This window comes from Coffea eugenioides, chromosome 8 (assembly GCF_003713205.1).
Source record: "Coffea eugenioides isolate CCC68of chromosome 8, Ceug_1.0, whole genome shotgun sequence".
NCBI classification, from domain to species: Eukaryota; Viridiplantae; Streptophyta; class Magnoliopsida; order Gentianales; family Rubiaceae; genus Coffea; species Coffea eugenioides.
In genome coordinates this window covers 41,506,532-41,530,073 of record NC_040042.1, presented here as the reverse complement: position 1 = coordinate 41,530,073, position 23,542 = coordinate 41,506,532, and the positions used below count along the sequence as shown (strand labels likewise).

Here is a 23,542-nt window from a genome sequence, read left to right as displayed (position 1 = left end):
TGATTAATTTAAAATGATTAAGTATTAATCTTTGCTATTTAAATGATTTTTTTTTTAAAGCACCACATCTCCAATTTCCAAGGAGGCTGTTATTATGTCGTTGTTTGTCTGGTGACAAAATTTAAGTGTAATCATTTGACCCGCCAACCCTTAGTTTTTAGTCACACTTTTCAAAAATACTAAAATCAAAAATTACCTGCAATACACAAATTGACGATGTATGTGTTAAGCATTAGTAGTCAAGCAGGGAGAAAAGCAGAGATAAAGCAATTTGTCATAGCTAGTATAGAGTTTGATTATTCATTATGAGCCAGACAGCTGCAATTACATGCAATCGAAGATTAAGCAAAAGTTTAAGGTCTGTATTGACGAGATTTGAACAATTAATCATCCTACTGCAAATGTTAAACAGTATTCAACTCTCAAATTTAAAGTACTGGAATACCCAAGAACAAAAATCAAGGATATTCTAGCTCTCTATTATAGATGACAATCGCCAAACACTAGGCAGATTGTAAAAAAGGCAGTCAATCATGTACAGAAAAATGACCCTAGTGAGCTTCACTAACAACAGTCAAATCTCAGGTGACCAGAAAGCAGAAAAGGAAACTGATGCATAAAAATGAGCAGAAAACACGCTAATGTATAATCCAAAGCTAAGGTTGGTTACAAGGAAAAGTAATGTACAGAAACGTTTGTAACCAACTGAAACATTCTAGCAGAAAATGCTGCAATGCTGTTGCTCTAAATAACTGCTCCAGATGAATATATGTACAGGGGGGCTTGCAGTTGGATTGTACGAGAGAATGAGATTTCAAAATTGATCAATCCATAGCAAGAAGAATACCAAGTGATGCCACCTCAAAATTCCCTGCTGAAGGACTGATTTTTGCACCTCTAAGAACTTGGTTGATATCTCTGCATCAAACAAGAAGCTGAGGAGCTAAAAGCATCCATGTCTAACCAATAGCAACCCCGAAATGATACTCTCCTCAGAATTTTACTTAAGCATTTTCAACCACTGTGTTGAAAACAAAACTGGGGAATACAGTGCTGATGTCTCTGGAAAATGAGAGAATCATGGTCAAATATTTTTTCAAGCTCTTCAAAATTGACAAAAGAGTACCCTTAGAAATGAATTGAAATTATCCCTCTAACAAGCTGACGAGGGCCGAAGTCTTAATAAGGAAGATAGCAATAAAGAAAGAGAGGGGAACTGGTACAACTTTCATGGGGCGAAAGAGTGCATGAAAGTCAATAGATAGAGAGCGCACACCATGTGCCTCCTACATATTGATGAGTAACTTCCAGTAGTGTAGGTGTCTTTGCTAGAAGGGGACTTCATGAATGTTGGAAAATGGTAAGAAAATGGAAAGAATGATAAACAAATAAGAATGAAGCCACAAGGAAGTGACATACTTCAAGTATGGAAGAGTCATGTTCCGCAAGAGTGAGGGATGCTGAATAACAAAATCCTTCCACTCCTCTTTATTAATTCTCCCATCCCTGTCTGCATCAACATCGGCAAAAGTCTACAAGTAGAATGAAAATGTCCAATCACAGCATGATCCATGAAGAAAGAGACCACTTAGTAAGCACGGAAGCATTGGTTAAATTTTGGAAAAACTAGTACCTTGTCAAGAATTTGCTCCAGAAGATCATCAGACAACTTCATCTCAGATTCCATTAGAATTGCAATCACCATTTGCTTGACCTGAAGTAAAGTTTTGTCGGTAACACCATAGACTCTAAATTGCTATTGCATGAAGCACTTAAAACTAATAGTTTGACATCGTAAGAATTGCTTATTAGGCCATTCAGAATGCAGATGATTCAAGGTGTATGAATAAGGACCAAGATCATGTTTGTCACAATGCTACAATTTTTTGTTAAAACAATGTGGAATTAGAAAATGCAATATGCCTTATGATTGGATGGTAACGAAATTCAAAAGCATGTCAAAAGCAGAATAAAAATGAACATCACCAACTTAAAGCAATATGTATGTGATCAATAACTTTCATAAACGTGATCAATAACTTTCATAAACCTGTTTATTGGAATGGGATTCTTTAGAAGGGAGCCAACATTGCCAGATTAATGGGTGGCTCGTGAGAGTCTTACTAATTATGCAGAACAGAAATTGCAACGTAGTAACCAATCCTTTATTGGCGATACCATTCCACCTACTTGAGATGTTTAAGTGATCATGATTTTGGCAATCACTCCACAATCTTGTAAGTAAAACAAGGTGGACAAGGAAGATTCCAAACTCAAAGACTTTTTGCCCTTGTGAAATTAAATTCAAGAAGCCATTTCACAAGCAGCATTGAATGAAAGTCACTAACCTAAGATCATGCAAAACATTAGCGAACATACACCAACTTCAATTTTAGTCGCATTTTCCATCTCTTTGTCAATGATACGGGAAAAACACATCTCTTTAGAGAGCAAAGTATCATACCAGTTGAGTTCGTCCAAAAGTGTGCGCCTCTAGAATACAAAAGACCTAGAATGACAAACCAGAAAAGCTAATTCCTACTGACACCATTCAGCCCTAGTTGCTTCTACTTTTATTCTTTACTTTTTTTCATGTGTCTGCTGATTAAAACCAAGGCTGCTAGATGATCAAATCAAGAACAAGGCACCAAACTAAAGGTGGAGGGAGGGAGGGAGGGAGAGAGAGGGAGGGGGGCATTCTCAAAAGTAAACTTTATTTTCTTTATTCTCATGCCTTTTAACATATTGCAATTCTTTTTTTTCCCTCTCCCTAATTAATACTACATGACCATGAGTAAAGAAATTAATTGACAAGCCACAGACATTAGCTTTAATAACAATGAAGTCTACTATGGAAATTTCCATGGCTTTTATGAGAGTTGTGTTTGACTTATACGTTCAAGCTTACTTATTTGCTTATTTTATAAGCTTATTCTGGTATGTTTGCATGAGTTGCAGTAAAAATGACAACTTATTTTTTCACTGTAACTTTGAGAAAGAAATCCGTAATGTACTTTGGCGTACTGTAGTTTACTAACTATTGTAGCCAATAAATCATAAATTTTGTACTTTTAGAGTATTGATTTCAGCAACAGTATCTACTAACAAGATGTTCATAATGTACCAGCACTTACTTCTTCTCGCTCAATGAACCCTGTCTGTCTCAGATCATAAAGCTTAAAGACAACTGCGAAAGAATACGAGGCAAATTTAGTCAGTACAATCTAAATCAGATGCCATTCTGTCAGCCAAAGAATTGATTCGCCTGGTCACTCACAATCTATTTTTTCCTCCATTGGAGCACATGGATGGAATACATTCAGGGCATGGATAAACTCCTCAAACTCAATTACACCATTTCTCTTTTCATCAAAAAGATCAAAAACCTGCAAAGGTGGCATCAGGTTAGTAAGTGAAGTAACTAAATGCAAAACAATTTGCACAATGCACGAACATATCACAATGACTCCTTAACTGGTAAAGTGATACGCTAAATGTGATATAGCATGCACTATGATATTGCACAAAATGTTAATCAGCTACGTCAATTTCAAATAACATTGAGCTCCAACATGTGCAATAGGCGGTAACTGGATGACTCAAATCAACTTGAAGGGATGGTATGCAAGCTTCCAGAATTGAGGGCCTTGCATATGAAATCTGGCACTGCTCTCAGGAGAGCATGACTTTGGCTATCATAACAACAGACACAAAAGTTGCAGATATAAATAAAAATTGAACCACACAATAAAAGTATCTCTTGTGATCAGTTATTTATCTGTTGCTTTCCCTGGTAATTACTGAGAATCATGGTCTTTGATTCACAGGAAGCTATTTACTTTTGAAAGGAAGGGGACAGAATAATCCTATATAAAGATAAAAAATGGCAGATATGGAAGTATTTGATGTCCCAAGTCACAAGCACTTGAAGATTTCCAAGTAATAAACAAATTGCAATGAACAGGCATGCAAAGAATTGCCTGCAAACATTTTCTTTGGAGGCCATTGAAATGAATACACATGCAAAGAATTGCGGCTCGTTAACCTTCTGGCAAAACCTAAACATGCACAAAATTTTGATTTCCATCTGGATCAACAATGCCTCATTAATCAACTCCATTTCTTTTTTAATTGAAGAAATAATTCGAATCCAACTAAAGGTTAGACACCCAAAAAAATGGGACAAAGAAAAAGAAGAAGAAGTGTTTATGGAGCATTTACCCGATCCAGAAAAAGATTTTCACCTTGTGAAGTTTGAAACAATGCTAGCTGAAGCTCTTCCTGTAATTGCAATAAATATCCAAAAAAGAATCAGATTTATCAAGGAAAAAGAAAACCCAGTACACCTTTATTAAGATAGCTAAGAGACCAAAAATTACCGCAATAAGAGTATAAACCAACACAACTGAAAGCGAAAAACCTTTACGTTAAGCAAGAATAAATTAAGAATACCTTGTGGATGAACCCATCATCAACAATCGAACAACTCAACTTCTTAAACAACTCATACAATGCCTCCACTTCGTTTACTGAGACTGAAAAAAGTACAGACCATTGAACACATCAACTTTCGATTCCCATTCTTCCCAACTGTTCAAACAGAATCCAGGCTTTAAACCGAAATTCAATAAACAAGCCAATTCATCCCTGTAGTCTAGTACAAAATCCAATTCATTTCGAGCCTTTCTTTTTCAAGTCCAACTCTTATGGAGGATAAGAAAAAGTATATCTTTTTCTGCATACCACTTAAAGCTAATCAAGTTTCGATCTGATTAGTCCAAAACCCATTTAACATTAGAGATCATAAATTCCAATTTTCATGCAGACAAACATTTCCACAACAAGAAAGAAAAAGAAAACAAAAAAGAAAAAAAAAATCCATTAGCTGCTGTTTCAAGAAATTTGAAGCCCACGATACAAGAATTGTGGATACATGACATCTGTTCAAGTTTAAAATTGATATTTTCCATTTTCGTCATGATGATTGTTAACGCAAAAGTTCCAGGCAAATAAGAGAAAGATAAGAACTGAAACGAATGAAGTAGGAAGTAGAAAGCATTTACATCGAGATTCTTGGGATAGTTGAACGAGTTCCTTGTATGCACACCGCAGTTTCTTGGGACGGCGGAGATTTATGGGATTGGGAAGACACTCGAAACAGCCCGACAACGCAAAGATTAAAGCTTCAGCTATTGCTATAAATGGGATGAGTGCGGCGCAAATCTTCTCAGGAAATGTGAAAGAACTTCCCTAAAATTTTCACATCATAAAAAGAAAAAGAGAGGAAACCAATTAACTCAACGTAATCAAAATCTACCATAGAAACACATTCATTTGTGAATCCATTGAATTCATCTACCACAGAAACACATTCATTTGTGAATCAAAATCAAAATCTACCTGAGAATTGTTGGTTGAATCCATTGAATTCATCTAAGCAAAAATGCATTATACTTCTCACATTTTTCCCGTCACAGCTGGGAATGTTTTCTTCTGCTTTTTGCTGGAGAGGGAATGGTTTGAAATTGAAAGAATGAGGCGACTCACTTGGTTGGTAGCTTTATCCGACCCAAATGTCATATATATAAATAGACCTTTTATAAAAAAAAAACTCTATAGAAAAATTTAGGATCGTATTTTGCAATTAGCCCTTTATTTATTTATTTATTTTACCAGATAAGATACCCAAAAAGATATCTTTTTTTTTTTTTGACGAAATAGAAGTTTACCCAAAAAGATATCCAAAAGGTGGGGAATCATCCACTACTTCATGGTGTTGCACGTAAGAAGTTGCAGAAAGTTGTTTGCGTATGATGTTGACAGCCAGAATTTGAGTAACATGTGATGTGGACCCGAGTTGGAATTGTAATGTGGAGATCGCACTTGTCATCCGAATTGGCCAGCTCAACAAGATTGCAAAGAATATGAAACCAAAAGTCTATGAATATTGTGTACATTGATTTACATGTGTTTCACACAACACCTGCATTGCTTTTTATTGTACATTAATATTTTTTTTTTCTGCGTAACGGCACGTTAATGAGAGGTAAGGTTTGGACCCCTGACCTCCCACCCCATTATTAATGTGGTGGTCAACTCCTCTATTGGAAGTTGGTTATACATTAGCATGTTTGAATTACTATTTTTAAGAGTTTTTATATTGTACGTTAACATGTTTGAATTGCTATTTTTAAGAGTTTTTATAAAAAAAAATTATTATAACAATTTGATGTGTTTAAAGTAAAAATATGATTGAAAAGTATTTTCACAAAAAAAAATGTAAAAATTTTTCTACAAAAAATCGCAATCTGATCATAAGCTTTCTATATAAAAAAAAATAATGAAGCTTGGTAGGGAATCCAATTAGTCGGTGAGTTTAAGGGACGATAATGACAGCTACATGTTACCAATTGAAATATTGGGTTGCATTTTTATGGATTTTTTTTGTAGAAAAATTACTGTAGTTATTTAATATATGTGAGGTAAAAAGGTGATTGAGAAATATGTTCACGAAAAAACGTAACAATTTTTCTTTGAAAAATTGCTGTCCAGACAAGGATTTGTAAAATCCATATATTCCGATTCGACTAAATTAAGGAAGCAACATGCTTTAAACTGTCACCGTGAAAGGGACAATGCACTCAATTAGAATTAGAGGTCCTGCGGCAGGAGTTTCCTTTCTCTGCCTCTTTCTCTCCTGCCCACTTCTTAAATTTCACCACTTGTCTTGTAGAAAAAATTGAAAAAAAAAAAAACAATAAACAAAGAATTAACTATGAAATTATTGCAAGTTTACACATTACTTTATCGGCAATGATTAAAGACACTTGACCTTTAAATTATTTTGGTCAGTGAATGTTTTAGAATTAAGAATTGTGTGTGAAGCCAAATTTTCACAAGTTAAATATCTATCTGTACAATAATACTAGGGGGTCCGCCCGCACACAGCCCAGGTGTTTTGACTTGTGGATTGGTTTTTGTATATTAACTCGTAGATGTTGGTGGCTATAAGTGTAGTTATATCAGTTGTAGTGCATCACAAAGCATGATTGGCGTGAAAGGAATTGTAGGAAATTATAATTTTGAGCTATGAAAGCAGAAGAATGAGCTTGGTATAATAAGCTCATTATTAAGTGTACAATGAGCTTATTACAATGAGAAAAATTGCAATAAGTGTAGTTGCAGCAAATTGAATTGCATTCTTGTAACTTCATCAGCTTTCCCATTTAACTAACTCCCATTTTCTATTTGTCTCAGTGACAAATTCAATGACTACTCAAGCCATTAAGTTCATTATTCAAAAGCTATGTGCCCACTTAAGAGGGCATTATAGGCAACCAACATTGGCAAAATGTATTACCATGTTGTATTGTATGTTAGGCTTCACCATTTTCTCCCTACTTGCCTCTAACCAAAATACCTCTACAGAGAATAATCCTCATTTCCCTCCTCAAAGGGCGATTTCTAAACTACACGTGCATTGGGTGTGCCCTTAACATTAGTCTATATAATATATAAAGGGCGATTTAGTGTAAACATTATTTGTCGCTCTTTGAACTTTCGATTTTACCCTTATAGAACAAAACACGTTTTACTTTAATTATTTACCTTAAACATACCTAATACCAAGCACTATAACTATCAATATAACAATTATTATGTGAAAGAAATTTAGGAGATTAATTATTATTTTGGCAATGAAAAATTCATATAAAATTTACTTACCATAAATATTATACATCTATTTATTGAACACACATCGAGTGTGCAATAAGCACTAATTTTCCATTGTAGCTAGCTACTTATAGAAACTATAAGCCATTGAGGTTTACATAATAGCCCTAATAGGTAGTACTATATATTTTATCAACCAAACTCAGGTGACTAGTGCCTTGTCTTAGAAGTCTGGTTTTGATGAGCACGAATGTACAGTTTTCTATATCCGTGTACTAGTTTCGCAGGCAAAATTCATGTGTTGGTAAGGCATAAAACACATATTCATATTGTGTCATCTTTGATTCCTTGACCACCTGTACAAAAAAAAAAAAACACGCATGTCTGATTAGATTGAAAATTATTTCAATTTTTTTTAGAATAATATCGTCTTTTTTTTTTTGCATTATGCTGTGTATAAAAACAAAACGATCATTAAAAAAAATAAACAGATAATTAAATAACATTAACACGATTTTTTTTTTTTTTTGGAAAATTAGGCATCCAAATACATTTAATATTTTTTGCCATTAAATTTTCGTATCAGGTAAGGCAGCAAATTTTCGTATTATGATTTTAGTAATCATCAATGAATAATGATAAAAAGCCGTGGTGTTAGTGTTACATTCATAATATATAAATAAAGATAATGTCGAGGTGTTTTGTAAAATTCAATGAATAATGATCAAAAGCTGCTGGTGTTACATCATCATAAATGAATCATTATACTTAATCTCCTTTACAATAAGTTGACCATTGACAATACTTTTTTTTATTGCCCATTGACAATACCATGACCAAGTTAATACAAATTTCCGAGATAAGATAGGTTTAAGTAGTCCTGTCTTCCAGTTATTGCACCTTTGAATTAGCTCCGTCATTTTGTCTCTTCATTTCTGGCTATTAAAGATGTCTAATCATTAGCTCCGTTATATACACGGTTTTGTATATATTACTTTTGAATTAATTAAATTCAAATTTTAATTAATTATCATGCATTCAACGGTAACAGTATATATATTATTTTTAAATTAATTAAATTTAAATTTTAATTAGTTATCATGCATTCAACGGTAATCGTGTATACACTGTCAGTATATATAAAATTGATCCATAGGCATAAAGGCACTACTAGTACACTAGCCATTGAGAATATTGCTAAACAACAAGATTACAATTTCTTTTAATTACCAAGTCGTTTACTGAAGACCCGGTGATTCAGTAACTAAGATTAATTAAGTGTGCTTACAAGAAAAGATTAAGTACATATTTGTTTTTCTTAGTTAATAAGTACGTATGATTTCATGAAGTTGGAATGTGAAAATTGTGCTAGCCGATTTTCTGCCTTATTTTTCCCCCCTTAATTCAAGAGAATAAACGGCACTGCAAGTCTTCAAACATTAGGTAAATTCCAGCACTGTTGCTTGATAATAAATTAATTGTTCTAATACACTACTTGACGTCATACCTTATATAATTGTGTAGCCTATTAAATGAGGTAACGTGCAGCACTATTTCTTGATAATAAATTAATTGTTCTAATACACCACGCGACAGTTCACCATGTAATGTAATTAACCGGGGGGTCCAATATTTTCGGGAATCACTATAGATCCCTTAATATCTCTCATTTGCTTTTCCACTCCATTTTTGTTCCATAACCATCCAAGCCCCGGTTCGTTTGCACATAGAAAACTTTTTCTTAAAAAACAAAGGGTAATAAACAAGAAAAACCTCTTGTGTTAAATTTAATATACAGAAAAGTCTCCTATGATTTTAAAACGTACAAAACGACACCTCATACTTTGAACTAAATTATAAAGGCAACAGAATTCGTTAAAATTAACGGAAATGACTTATTCGAACCTAAATTTTTTTTTATACTTAATGTTTAACAAATATACCTGTTTTACCCCTTAGCCCCTAATTCTCTATGTAGAAAATAAAATAAATGATTTTGTTGAACTGTCTTTTGCTTAGTTATATAAGGGCATTTTTGTCATTTCGTCAGTTCCCGTTAATTTGAACGAATTCCGTCACCTTTACAATTTAGTTCAAAATATGAGATGTCGTGATGCACGTTTTGAAATTACATGAGGCTTTTCTATATATTAAGTTTATCACATGGAGTTTTTTTATTTTTTACCAAAAAAAAAGATGAAAAATCAATGAGAAATGCTTCGTTAACTTTCAAAAGATGAATTAGTCACATTTGTCGAGACAAAAGTTTCAAGAGAATTTTTTTTCTCAGATCTAAGAATTTTTTCAAATCTATATGTTAGATCCGAAATTTCTTGGACCTTCTTATCAAATCTCTAACATCGATTTTGAATTTGAACCAATTGAATGGTAGATCTAAAGAATTAGACGTGCACAGATATTTATGTAGCAGCTCGCGTAATTGGTCAAAGCTAATGGTTTGTGATTCACAGTGTAATCCTTCTTATTTTTTAGTTTTGTTAAATCTAATGATTTTTCAGATCAAATATATTTGTGACATATTTTATATATTTTCCACCATTAATGTATTTTTTTTTTGTCAAACAAATCATGCTAAACAATTTTTAACTAATTTATTAATAATATTGACTTCTATTTTTATCAAAAACAAAATAAACCCCTCTCATGCAAAATCAAATTTAGATTGTCTGTCTAGCAAGCTAGGCATGCTCAAAGTAAAAACCAACTTAGACAAGTCCTCACCTATACCCTTGACTTTATTCAACACATTCAGGCGGCTCATATTCCATTATTTCCATATGAATTTGAGAGGATATCATGTACCTTTATGATATCATATCCTACATGGCACTTACGTCTCAGCTACAATTAATTAATGATTTAATTCTCGGTTGCAAGTCAAATAGTCCCACCATATCAGTATCCTGGTGACCGAGTGGTATTTGAGACGTGCAAACTTCACGTAGAAACAAAGGCCTTTCAACCTTTGACAATGGCACATTGTTGCTCCTCGACCAGTCCCGATCCATAGTCGTCTTTATCTATTATTCCCTGCATTTATGATAAGGCTGCCACGGTTGCCTCCTTCGGCCTATTTCTTGCTTGTAGACAGAAGAAAGATGAAGACAAAAGATTGTTGTGGTGATGGCACATCAATCGTGGTCATCCCTTATAGTGTGATTTTCTCTCATTTATGACAAATCATTTGATAATTTAGGCAAATTAAAGTTCATGTTAGACGCCGCTTTTTTTTTTTTGTGATAATGCTGCTCTGGTTTCACTTGTACAATCTTCATCTTTTGTCCCTTAGCTTTTCCTTAATAACTTATCTTTCAACTGTAATAACGACTATCAGTTGCTGTTACTTACATTTGCAAAAGAATAATATTGAGAAACAACCTTTATGATAATTATTTCTAATAATCTTTACCCATGTAAGCGATTTATAGTCTTATTAACACATGTTTTGACCCGTAGTAGCGATCAGAATATATGTTCTGATCCATAGTAGTGATCAGAACCGAAGCCATCCCAACTCTTGTTTACTAACAACAAAAAAATGAGCAAAATCATTCAAAATGTCCCTCATATTTAATCAAATGAATTTTTTGATCATTTACTTTTGAAATATTAATTTCACGTCTCTTACAAATTCAAGTTCGTGAAATTTGATCTCAACGTAAGTTTATCATATGTTAGATTGAAATCACCATGTGACCCACATGCAATCATATTTTATACATAAAAGGTCAGATCCTATCTTCTTAGTGCTAAGTGCTAAAAATGAATATGGATTGCATCAAATCCATTTTTTTTTTTTTTATAAATGAATACGATCTAGGTCAGATCATATTTTAGAAATAAAAATGAATATGAATCGAGTCATTTTTTTAACCACAAATTTGATCCAACCTTTTTTTTTTCCTAAAAAATGACCATGTGTGGATTACGTAATGGGTTCAGAGTAAAAGGTGGTAAAAAAATGCTTTGAATGATTTTTTATGTACACGGGGAAGCTTTGTTACACCATTTTTAAGGGTAGCTTAATCATTGAGTTCAGTTGTTCACTTGCGGGAAGAAGAGAGCACACACGCACATCGGGAGACACAACAGATTGTGATGTTGGTTCAGCCCATCATCGACAGCAGGTTCCGTGGGGCGACAGATAAAGTTATGACCCAGATTTATGCAATTAATTTTATTATTTCGTAAGAAGGAACAAGGTCGGACAGCTAAAGAGCTGAATTGGATTATTAGGCCTCCAAACTAAACTGGCCCGACCAATAAGTTCCTGTATATTAGACCCACCCAATTTCAACATGTGTTGAGTGGAGCCCAATACTAATATTTGCCTGTCTATTTGGGCCTTTGGATCCATATACTTGAATCCGACGGCATCTGCCACTTTCCTTCACCTTGGTACTCCACGTGTCATCCTCTCCATTTCTCTTCTGCCGACTCCATTTTCGTCCACTTCCAGTTCTTTCTTCCACTGAGTCAAACTCGACTCAACTCACCCCCCCTCTCTCTTTCTTGCCACTCTGCAACCATTAAGCCTTGCCGAATTTTCTACCGTTCCATTTCCGGTCGTTCTCAATTTCTCATTTACTAGCCACTTCTACTTTCCCGTCTAGTACCATGTCTTCAACCACCGCCGGGAGCTTTTCCTCCACGAGCACCGCAGCAGCGAAAAACGACGAAGCTGAAACTCTACGGCGCAACCGAATCCTGTCGAGCAAGCTCTACTTCGACGTTCCCCCTTCTAAAGTAACCCTAGAATTACTTAGTCCTACAAATTTCCCAATTATATGTGCTAATTTGCTTAATTTTTGACATAAGAAAGTTCTCATGCTTTTGTTACGATTTAAACTTTTTTTTTTTGATAAATTGAATCTGGAACAGGTTCCTCTGATATACTCGCCTTCATACGACATTGCCTTCCTCGGTATAGAAAAGTTGTAAGTTCTCTCCAGGCACGCTGCTGCAAACTTGCAGTTTTTCCTATTGTTGGGGTGGATTTTGGGAGGGGAGAGGGGTGAATTTGATAGTTATACACTATTTTTAGTTGTATATTTTAGGTCCAATTCATTAAAAATGCAGAGGCAGCTGATTGTCGGAAAGAAAGTATGGGATCATGAAAGATGGAGTAGGAAATTAATTGCCAGTCATACTAACCAGAAAAGCCATAACTGAGAATTAAAGCAGATAACGTACTTGTTTCCTCTGAGATGGGCGTGCTTTAGTTACTGCTGATTTACTCTATAATCAGATTGTCATTGTTCTTTACCATTGCTCACTGACTCACTGTACTAAAATTATGTTTTGGTTATGCAAATATAGGCATCCTTTTGATTCTTCTAAATGGGGCCGTATCTGTCAGTTCCTCATTGTGGCCGGTCTTCTGGAGAAAAAGCGCATAGTTGAGCCTCTGGAGTCTACCAAAGATGATCTCCTAGTGGTAACATCTGCTTCTCTAATCGAGAGTTCATCTGACATTTTATTGGTACTTGTACCTATTGTAGCCATGGTTCAAAGTCGCAGTCGTGGTTGCGGTCGCGGCCTGGACCGTTCCACATCGGTCTCAGCATATCGGTCGCGGTCTCGGCGAGACGCGAATTTTTGAAATATTTAATATTCTAAAAATTGTAAAAAATATGATAAACAAAAATAATTAAAAAATTAGTAAAAATAATAAAAATTCGAGTTGACTCAGGATGACTCGGTAAAACTCGGCCGTTTCAACCCTTCACGGTGACGTCTCGGCGATCAAGTATCTCGGTATCGTTTCGTCATGGTCTTGTCTCGGCCGGTGACGACTCGGCGGCCGAGTCGTCTCGGTCTCGGCCGAGTCTTCGAACCATGATTGTAGCTAGATGGTCATCAAAGTAACTCATTTGGTATAAATCATCTATCTATCTTGCACCTCATCCAAGGAATCCAAAACTTTTGATTATACTCTTCTTACATGTGAATAGCTTGCTTCTATCCAGTCAAGTTTCATTCTTGGGTAATTTGATTGTTACGTGGAGGATTGTATCTCAATTTGCTGCTGCTGCAGGAGGACTTCAAATATTCTTAGCTAGCTATTATATGTGATAGGTGCATCCAGAATCATACTTGAATAGCCTAAAGAGTAGCTCAAATGTTGCCATCATTGTTGAGGTGAGGTTTGCCATGCTGTCGTTATTTGTTATGTGATTTCTAATGTACTTTTCTGGCAAATGATAGCTATGGTAATCAAATTTATGGATAACCCTTTAGGTTCTGATCACTTGATCATTTGATGTATGGCATTTAGGTCCCCCCTGTTGCTGTATTGCCCAATTGTGTTGTGCAGCAGAAAGTTCTTTCTCCTTTTCGCAAGCAGGTGAGATTAACTATGTGGCTTCATTTTCTTCTTGCTTTGGTTCTAAAAGTTAATGCTAAATGTAACTCTAGGTTGGAGGAACTATATTGGCTGCAAAGCTTGCTAAAGAACGTGGATGGGCTATCAACGTTGGGGGTGGGTTCCATCATTGTTCGGCTGCTAAAGGAGGTGGATTTTGTGCTTATGCAGACATTTCTCTTTGCATACATTTTGCCTTTGCCCGTCTAAATATTTCAAGGTAATATGCATACATCAGATGCTTTTTTTTATGGATTTAGCAATGGGCACGCTCTTCATGGTCAGATGCTTCCCTTGCTCATTAATTGTAACAATCAACAGGGTGATGATTATTGATCTCGATGCACACCAAGGAAATGGGCATGAATTGGATTTTTCTAGTGACAGTATGACCTTGAACCTATCTCCTGGCCTCGTTTTGCTTTCATGATATTGATTGGTCTTCTATCATACTGGCAGGAAGAGTTTATATTCTTGATATGTACAATCCTCATATTTATCCCTTTGTAAGTCATCTTCTGAACCTCGTTTGTATTTATAGCAATCACGTTTGCTGGTTTATATACAATTGGTATTTTGTTTGGGATTTTCCTCTCACCTATTCCTTTTTTCTTTTCCTATTATTTTTGTTCAAACTTACATCCACCAAGTGGTGATATCAGAACAGCACAAAAGAGATACTTGTGTCATGATGGACATTCTGTCTGAGCCATTAATTTTCTCTTCATTGTTGTTTAGGACTATGAAGCCAGGAGGTATATTGATCAGCAAATTGAAGTGCCGGTCAGAATGAGATTTTATTGGCTGAGGTTTGTTGATTTGGATTCTTTCAAGTTTTCAAGTTGGATGACATCCTTTTACATTTTTTAAACAGACTGGGACATTAACAAGCGATTACTTGTCAAAACTAGATGAAGCTCTTGAGGTATATAAATCTGTCATTTCCAATCTTGTATTTTTCGTCCATTGAGTTGTAGAAAATCTTCTCAAGTTCTTTTCCTTTTCTTTTAAGTACAGATATGAACTCCAATATTACATTTTCAGGTCTTTAGTGGAAAAAGAAAAGCAGACACTGAAATTCTCCTTGAGAAAGATGACCTGCATGGCTGCATGTAGTTTGACATATGCATCATGTATTTTGTTAGTTCCTGAATGCTTCTGCAAAAGTGAAAATCGATGTTCTGTTCTGCTAAACGCATTCACAAGTGTTGCCAACAAGCATTATTGGTGGCAGCATTTCTAAGGGGGGTTATATGAATTGTTGTTCCCTCCATCTTTCAAATTGGTTCACATACGTTGCCTTTTATGTGCAACTACAGAGAGAGAGAGAGAGAGAGAGAGAGAGAGAGAGAGAGAGAGAGATGACAAGTTCTTGCTGAAGTTGATACGAAGGCCAAGGCCATTTACCTTGATGTCCAACTTTGCTTGAATTTTCTTCAAGAATTTTCATATTTAGGCACACCGGCTGATTTGAATTTGTTTCTTGTCGTCCTTGATGTTAATCTTTATGAGTCGCTTTTCACATACAGTAACATTTTGGTGGAAAAGTTGGGGGAGTTCATCCCTGCAACATGGGTTTTCATCCATAAGTTGCATGTAATGTTCTATTTTTCCCTCATTCAGTAAAATGCTCATTGATGACTTGCTTCTGGACTAGCAACATTGTTGTTCTTGGTCCAGCTGTAATTTGGTGGCTTGATATATTGCATTTCCAGCTACATTATTACATATTGTAAATTTTACCATCTGCATTGAAGTTTTATGGTTTTGATATCAAATTAGTTGTGTCAATTGTTCATCTGTTGATATAAATAGTGCCTTATTTGGTACTTTCTAGGTTGCTTCACGGAATTTTAGTCCTGAGTTGATCGTGTACAATGCTGGCACTGATATTCTGGACGGAGATCCTCTGGGCAGGTTGAAGGTATTTCTTTTGGTTTGGTTCTTTGGTTGTCATATATCTGTCTGGGAAATTATTAAAATCTAACTGGGACACTGTCAAATTCGCTTTGCTTTTGTCATGTGTGTGTCAAAGCAAAAGAAGACAGAAAGCAAACGTAACGCTGCCGATGAAGATTTCATGAATGTTAACTATCAAATGCATATCTTTGCAGATCAGCCCGGAAGGAATTGCCACAAGGGATGAAAAGGTGTTTAGTTTTGCTCGTGAGAGGAGCATACCTCTTGTCATGCTTACATCAGGTAATTGCTTATGAACCTTACCCTACAGGATTTAGGACCCCTTTCTTTTTACTGTCCACAACGCATTTATCTTATGCAACTTTATTGCATTTTTAGGTGGTTATATGAAATCCAGTGCAAGAGTGATTGCAGATTCAATTATCAACCTCTCCAAGAAGTCCTTGATAGATCTGCAGAGTTCACCAGGGAAAATTTAACCGCCATAGAGTCCTTTTTGTGCTCCTATTACAAAAAACAAAATGTTTACTACTTGGAAATCAAAATAGGTTCCTCAATTTTTTCTTTGGTATGCTAGTCAAGTACTCCTGGAAAACGAAAAGAATAGTCTGTAGATATAGGAGAAATTAGAAAAACGCCATGGATGTCATCATCTCCTCTCTCTCTCTCTCTCTCTCTCTCTAAGTGGTGATATGTAGACAGGCTACAAGTCTAATACAAAGCTGTACTGCTGAAATTGTTGTTTTATTTTGGAGTGGCTGTAAGGAAGCAAGATCAAGAGATGAAGGCTGAAAGTTATTCGGGTTAAACAGTGCAGAGCTCTCAATGAACTGGCAACTTGCTCCTGGAATTCATTGCAAAGGTCCAGTCTCGTTCTGACAAGACTATCAGATTCTTCTGTCAGCCATGAAATGCTGAGCTGAAATGGTTCTATCAGCCATGTAATATATGTGTCACATGAATCTTTTTACGCTGTTGAGTTCTGAAACCTCTCTCTGGGATTGGGAGTAAGCTACTTAATCCTCCTCTTAATGACCAAGAAACCATGGGGAGCGTGAGCCTTCGGCAAGAATACGTTGCTATAATTCCAATCACGAAAATATAAATTGGTTACTTCTAAATTATCTTGAAAATTCAAAAAAATTCTCGATAGGGGTTTGTAATGATCCTTAATGGATTCAGACGTTAATATTGTTCAATTATATTTGATAACAAAAAAGATAAAAATCTTAATAAACTAAATGGCTCTAAATTATTTAGATAAAATTTATTCAAAAAATAAGTGATACTTTGTTCACTCGTCGCTTAATTTAAAATATTGTTTACTTATCATTTAATGTAAAATATGCTTAATAAATTTAAATTTTAGATTTCAAACTTTAGTATCTTAATGATTTCACTTATGTGTCTAGGGATTAAGGATCATTACAACAAATTTCAATTTCACTTATGTGTCTAAAGGATTAAGGACCATTACGACAAATTTCAGATTTTGGTCCTTTTTTGTAACGTTCTCAATAGGTAGACTTTAGAAGCATTTAAAGTTCATTCTAGAATCTTCTAGTAAGAGGGACGTTTCAAACAATAATAATACTCAAAGTTCATCTCTGGCTTACTTCTAATCTTAAGCTATTTTTATGAAAAACGAAAAATTACGTTTGTATCCCCAACCAATATTATTGTTAGTTTTTCCCTTAATCTGCACCAAAACTCTGCAAAGGAATTGTAATCGTTGTTTGATTTCCAGGGCTCCGCTAACATGTTAATTTTCTTTTTCTGTCTCTTCCCCAATTTTCCAATTCAATTTGAGGGCTGGTATTAATTTTGTGCATGTGGGCTTGTACAATTTTGTACCTTGACGTGCATCTGCATGTGCATGCGAGTTTCTGAAGTTTTCTTTGATCTTGCAGTTCTTGATAGATATATTTGGTTAGAGTAAGAAGGCGGCATCAATCATCATAATGTTGGTAGAGTTAAAAGACCGGCTTACCCAAGCCATTCGGGATATGAAGAATGCTACTGTTGTGGATGAGAGCGTAGTGAATGAATGTCTCAATGAGATCACCCGGGCACTTCTTCGAGGTGATGTGCCCTTTCATTTAGTTAAGGAATTGGTGAACAATGTCAAGAAGAGTGCCAATCTCAACAATCTGCCATCAGGGATCAATAAGCGCAAAATTCTTGAAGAGGTATTCTTTTTCTTGGTTTAATTTTCCGTGCTTTTGTTATTTTATTGACTGCATGCAGTGCATTTAGACTTGGCTAATGCCCACATCAAGTTTGAAATATGTGAAAATTTAGAAGGTAGAAGCAAAATTAAGTATGGTGAATGTTTTGTTGCCTGATTTCGCAGCTGGTTGTATAGGAGGTTATTGGTTGAGACAGATAAGCAGTTTATTGGTTGATTGATTTCTATTTTTTCGGGATTACAAGCTTACAACTTTCTATTGCTCTTTGGTAGATGATCATGAGACTGCCTGGTAAATAGTAGTACTGACCTGGGGAATGTGTGTATGCCCCTGATTGAAATCAAAACAATAAATAGGGACTCTTATTATCCTACTTGCAAGATTCTATTTTGGTACATCCTTTGTGAAAAGGCCAGATAGGGTCTTATCTCAAGTTTTCTCTACTGCAAAATTATGATTCAAGGTCTACAATTTTCTATACATCTGCCTAAATTCCTGGCAAAGAGCATATCATGCTTGCTTCTTATTTCTTGCACTAATTCGCCTTTGACTGCGACAATCTCTTCAATTTTGTGCAGAGCATATTTAGTGAGCTCTGCAACATGTTAAATCCGGGAAAACCATCTTTTACCCCGCGAAAGGGGGAAACTAGTGTTGTGATGTTTGTTGGTTTACAAGGTATGGTTCTCTTCAATATATTGCTAATTCAGTATAGTATCTATGTCTCTGTTTATATGGTATGGGTAACACCTGTGAAATAATTAGTGTTGGATCTGTGTTTTTTTCAACATTCACGATTTAAATTTCAGGAACTGGGAAGACCACCACGTGTGCCAAATATGCCTATTATCATCAGAAGAAGGGATGGAAACCAGCATTGATCTGTGCTGATACATTCAGAGATGGTGCTCTTGACCAGTTAAAACAAGATGCTGTGAAAGTAGAAATACCCTATTATGGAAGGTAACTGAAACTTTGAATGCATAATTTTGCAGTCAAATAGATGCTTGGGATATAACGTGGTCAAAATGGCATTACGAATTCTAGTGTTTTACATTTTGTCATCATGCGTCCCTAGTTTGTTAAAGTTTAATAAATTTGTTGTGAAGTTTCATAAAATAAAAAGTTGATCATCCTTTGAGGGGCTTACAACCAGCAAAGCAATTGTGATGAATTCTTCAAGCTATATAGTTGCTGACATTTTTTGATCAAAAAACTAGAAATAGTAAATAGTTACACAGCAGTTTCAATTTAGATTATGACTTTTTTCCCTCGTGCAGCTTTTAGAAGGACTCTGATCATGTTTGTTTCATTCCTTCAGTGGACTATTGCTGATCTTGAAGTTCATTTCATAGGAATTTGTAAGTTGCAATAATCACCCTTTTCTTTTTTGCCTAAACAGTTCCACAGAGTCAGATCCTACAGAAGTTGCTTTGGAAGGACTGAAACGGTTCAAGAATGAAAACCGTGATCTGATCATTATTGATACAAGTGGGCGTCACAAACAAGAGGTCACACTTCTTGAAGAGATGCGTCAACTGTATGAGGCAACGGTAACTTCAAGATTACGAGTCTAATTGAGTGCAAGCTTAAATGTCTTTAGTTGTAATTTTAAAAGCCTTTCCGGTAACGTTCCAGAAACCAGATCTCGTGGTGTTTCTGATTGACAGTAGCATTGGTCAAGCAGCATTTGATCAAGCTCGAGCTTTCAAACAGAGTGTCTCTGTTGGAGCTGTGATTGTCACTAAATTCGATGGTCATGCTAAGGGAGGGGGTGCTATCAGTGCGTAAGTATGGTAGCCAAGTTAGATGTTTCTTGCTTATATTGTTTCTTTGCCTCATCTATGAGTTGCATTATATGCTCCTTCAACTTAACGTTATCTCAGTTGCATTTCCTTTCCTCGATTCTTTCTTTCTCTTCATTTAGATGCATGTGATGAGCTGTTGTTGAAGGTTAATAGCCATTTTTTTTTTCCTGTTTAGTGCATGTGTAGGGATTGCTTCATTCGTAGTTTACACTAGTAGAGGAGCAATTTAGACTTCTGTTTCTCATGAACAATGATGATTGGATTACCACATGAATCCGGCATATATGGTATGCAAGTATATACATGAGGGCAAAGTATACCTAAAAACTTTAAACAATTTAAAAATATTCTAGGCGTATATTGCAATAGATTATCTGCATGTTCCTTTGCTTGGCCTCTGTCACTTATTTGCTCAGACTCCCCTGCTTTTCCAGCCCCAAATTCTGGAAGAGTTAAAAAAGGAAAGTTGAGAAGGAAAAGATCTCTGTGCTGCTGCCACTAATCATCTCCTTAATGAACAGATAGGAAAACTTAGTCATGACTTTATCTTTTATGTCAGACATCACCTTCGATAATGCAAAGCTATAAAAGTTCAAGCTTCTGTTCATCCCAACCAATAAATGAATTAATAAGAAAAACATCAATATTCTGATCTAGGCATCTAAATATATTATTGCCAATGTTATAAGCATGGTTCGCCATCTCAGCCGAATTATAACCGGAACGTAAGGGACAGGTACGATACCGATTCTCGAATCATGGATAATTCCATATTCGCGGTAATTCACTTTGACTCGACTGATATTGATCGATTCGAATCTGTGATGCATGGAATTGACCAAAATATCCGAGTCTATTCGGAGTCGATTCTGATTTTTTTTTTTTTCAGATTGTGCCTTTTTGGTATTTTCTATTTTTAATAAAATTTTCAAATTTTTTTGAAAATTTTTATATGCTATAATGTGCGTATCACCTAATATCCAATCGATATGTCGCGATGGATGTGAAACAACCGCAACCGCGACGTGATGGTGACCCACCACAATGAACCATGGTTATAAGGATTTGAATTTCTACTCTTCGTTTCTCTTGCTTAGGCTTTCTTTTGATATCTGTGATTCATTTCATTCAGTTTATTCATTGTAAGGATTCCTGTTTGATATCTCACCTTATGCTACAGTGTGGCAGCAACAAAATGTCCTGTCATATTCATAGGAAACGGAGAGCAGCTGGATAAGTTTGAAGCTTTCAATGCCAAGGCTTTTGTTTGTCGTCTCCTAGGTAACTATATCTATATTACTTAATAATGCATATTTCCACTGAGATATTTGATCATTCTGGTTTCTCATCCCATAAACATTTCAAGTTCTGCACTTATTTTCTTCGCAATTACAATCAGGTAAGCATCATCCAGCTGAGCTAGTGGACAGATTTCGGGACTCCGTGTCTCTGGATGAACAGGCTGACTTGTGCCAAATGTTTACTGATGGGGAAAACTTTACCTTCAAAAAGTATCAGGCTGTTGTAAAGCACAATTACAAGGTATGGAAGCGTCAGGTTGCTTGCATTCGTAGTTGTATCATAATATCTGAGATCACCCCTTCTATTACTGTCCAGATGGGTCCTTTATTGTTAAGTCAAGTCCGGGATTTGCAGCCAAATGTCCAGGAAAACGTGAAACCAGAACAAATGAAGAAATATCTGGTCATGATGGATTCACTAACGAGTGAAGGCAAGTAATTTTTTATTTACTGCATTCTTTTAAGCTTATTTGGGCTTCATGATTGAAAGGTTATAGTTTCTTACGTTCATCTGATCCAATCTTGATATTACAGAATTAAACAGCTCAAACCCAAAGATTATGAAGGAATCTCGGATCAGGCGCATAGCACAAGGCTCTGGTTGCCATGTAGGAGATGTTATGAAGATGTTGGAGCATTACAAGCAACTCGCAAACATGTGCACCAGAAGAAAAATGGATAATATGACTCGAATGATTTCAAGAGGCCGGATGCCATCGGGCGCTGGCGTGAGTGGTGATCTCATGAATATGTTCCGACAGCTGAGTTCATCAGCAGGCATGGCCAGAATGCTTAGCGAAGCGATTTAGGCAAATCTTCCACAATATTTAATGGTCCACCAGACCACAATTGAGAAAGGAAGAGGACTCGACTAGAGTGGTTGTTGAAAAATGAGTTAATGGTGACTGTAGACCATTAAACGAGCAACCTTACAAATAATTCATCTAGTTCTTTAATGGGATGTATCCATTAGATTAGACCTTATTTTTCCTCCACATATTAATATAAATATAAATATATTATCTTCTTATGATTAATTCTCCACGATTGATTTTTGGTTCATTTAGAATGAATTTGCATAAGATTTCTATAGTTGTGAAAATCCTTTTTTTTCAAATTTCTCAGTATTAGAGTCATCGTCCTTCAAATTTAAGTCAATGTGTTTTTTTTTTTAATTCAAGAAGGAAAATAAATAAAGAAATTGTGTAATTATGACGGATTTAAAGGAGAAACTCACATAGTACATCATTTGAGCATAATAGTAGTATTGAGTTCATAATCAAAATAAGTAGTGCTCATTAGTGCTTTGAAAGTTATAAATAATAGCATTGAAATCAAAATTATACTCCTCTTTTTTTTTCTAGAAGGAAGACTCTAGATGGTACAAAAGAAAGAGTAATAAAGAGAAGAATTTGATAATGAAACTAAAAATTGTACGATCACTTGATTAATATTGGTCTGAAAAATAAATCGAATATTATATTAAACACTGAAAATACATCCTACCTGACATTTGTACATTCGTATTTATTATTTGCTCGGAGTCTCCCGTCCAATCCGTCCTGAATTCCTGGTCGAACAAAATAAACATATATGGAGTCCCTTTCGAAACACTTAAAAAGAAAAAGGAAAAAAATTACAAAAAAGTAGCCATCCGATGGTCCTCTAGAGTTGTTAATAACCTCACCATGGTTCGAAGACTCGCCCGACACAGTCGTCTCCGTCTCGGTCTAGGCCGAGACGAGACCGCTACGAAACGTTTTCGAGATACGTGACAAGTCGAAACATCACCGTGAAGGATTGAAACGGCCGAATCACACCAAGTCATTCCGAATCAACTTGAATTTTTATTAATTTTTTAATTATTTTTGTTTATCATATTTTTTACAATTTTTAGAATATTAAATATTTTACAAATTCGCATCTCACCGAAACCGCGACCGATATACCGAAACTGATATGGAACGATCTAGGCCGCGACCGCGACTTTGAACCATGAACCTCACGTGACCGAGACGCATCGCCAACAAAACATCCCTTCCTGGTGTCGTCTTCTGTCTTCCTAATCACTCTCTAACCATCCTAATTATTTACAACCTACCCCCCCAAATTCCAATCGTCATAATATTATATACACACACAGTAATTTGTTTTGCACGCAAACAAATGTAAATTATTAAGCTCTTAAATTAACAAATCCCAATAGAAATAATTTATGGGATTATTTAAGAGATGCAATAATGGCTACAAATTAAGAGGGCCAGT

At 35.5% G+C, this 23,542-nt stretch overlaps 3 protein-coding genes across 3 annotated transcripts; 2 read left to right on the top strand and 1 right to left on the bottom strand.

The window, feature by feature from the left end:
• Positions 1 to 422: 422 nt before the first annotated feature.
• On the bottom strand, positions 423 to 5,537 carry LOC113780935 (calcineurin B-like protein 10). The gene is made up of 9 exons (XM_027326721.1): positions 5,401 to 5,537; positions 5,064 to 5,250; positions 4,453 to 4,535; positions 4,222 to 4,281; positions 3,278 to 3,386; positions 3,135 to 3,187; positions 1,634 to 1,714; positions 1,420 to 1,532; positions 423 to 1,062 (listed from the first exon to the last, which is right to left on the bottom strand). Exons 1-9 carry the CDS (start codon positions 5,431 to 5,433, stop codon positions 1,005 to 1,007), a joined length of 777 nt encoding a protein of 258 aa, XP_027182522.1. The 5' UTR covers positions 5,434 to 5,537; the 3' UTR covers positions 423 to 1,004.
• A 6,567-nt stretch (positions 5,538 to 12,104) lies between these two features.
• On the top strand, positions 12,105 to 16,999 carry LOC113781474 (histone deacetylase 2). Its single transcript, XM_027327417.1, has 13 exons — positions 12,105 to 12,441; positions 12,577 to 12,632; positions 13,015 to 13,132; positions 13,774 to 13,836; positions 13,973 to 14,041; positions 14,113 to 14,279; positions 14,381 to 14,445; positions 14,519 to 14,565; positions 14,798 to 14,842; positions 14,934 to 14,984; positions 15,897 to 15,983; positions 16,174 to 16,261; positions 16,358 to 16,999. The coding sequence occupies exons 1-13, from the start codon at positions 12,313 to 12,315 to the stop codon at positions 16,456 to 16,458; spliced, it is 1,086 nt and encodes a 361-aa protein (XP_027183218.1). The 5' UTR covers positions 12,105 to 12,312; the 3' UTR covers positions 16,459 to 16,999.
• A 941-nt stretch (positions 17,000 to 17,940) lies between these two features.
• On the top strand, positions 17,941 to 22,086 carry LOC113780801 (signal recognition particle 54 kDa protein 2-like). The gene is made up of 8 exons (XM_027326579.1): positions 17,941 to 18,168; positions 18,747 to 18,846; positions 18,978 to 19,131; positions 19,571 to 19,721; positions 19,807 to 19,955; positions 21,157 to 21,257; positions 21,376 to 21,708; positions 21,812 to 22,086. The coding sequence occupies exons 1-8, from the start codon at positions 17,941 to 17,943 to the stop codon at positions 22,084 to 22,086; spliced, it is 1,491 nt and encodes a 496-aa protein (XP_027182380.1).
• Positions 22,087 to 23,542: the final 1,456 nt, after the last annotated feature.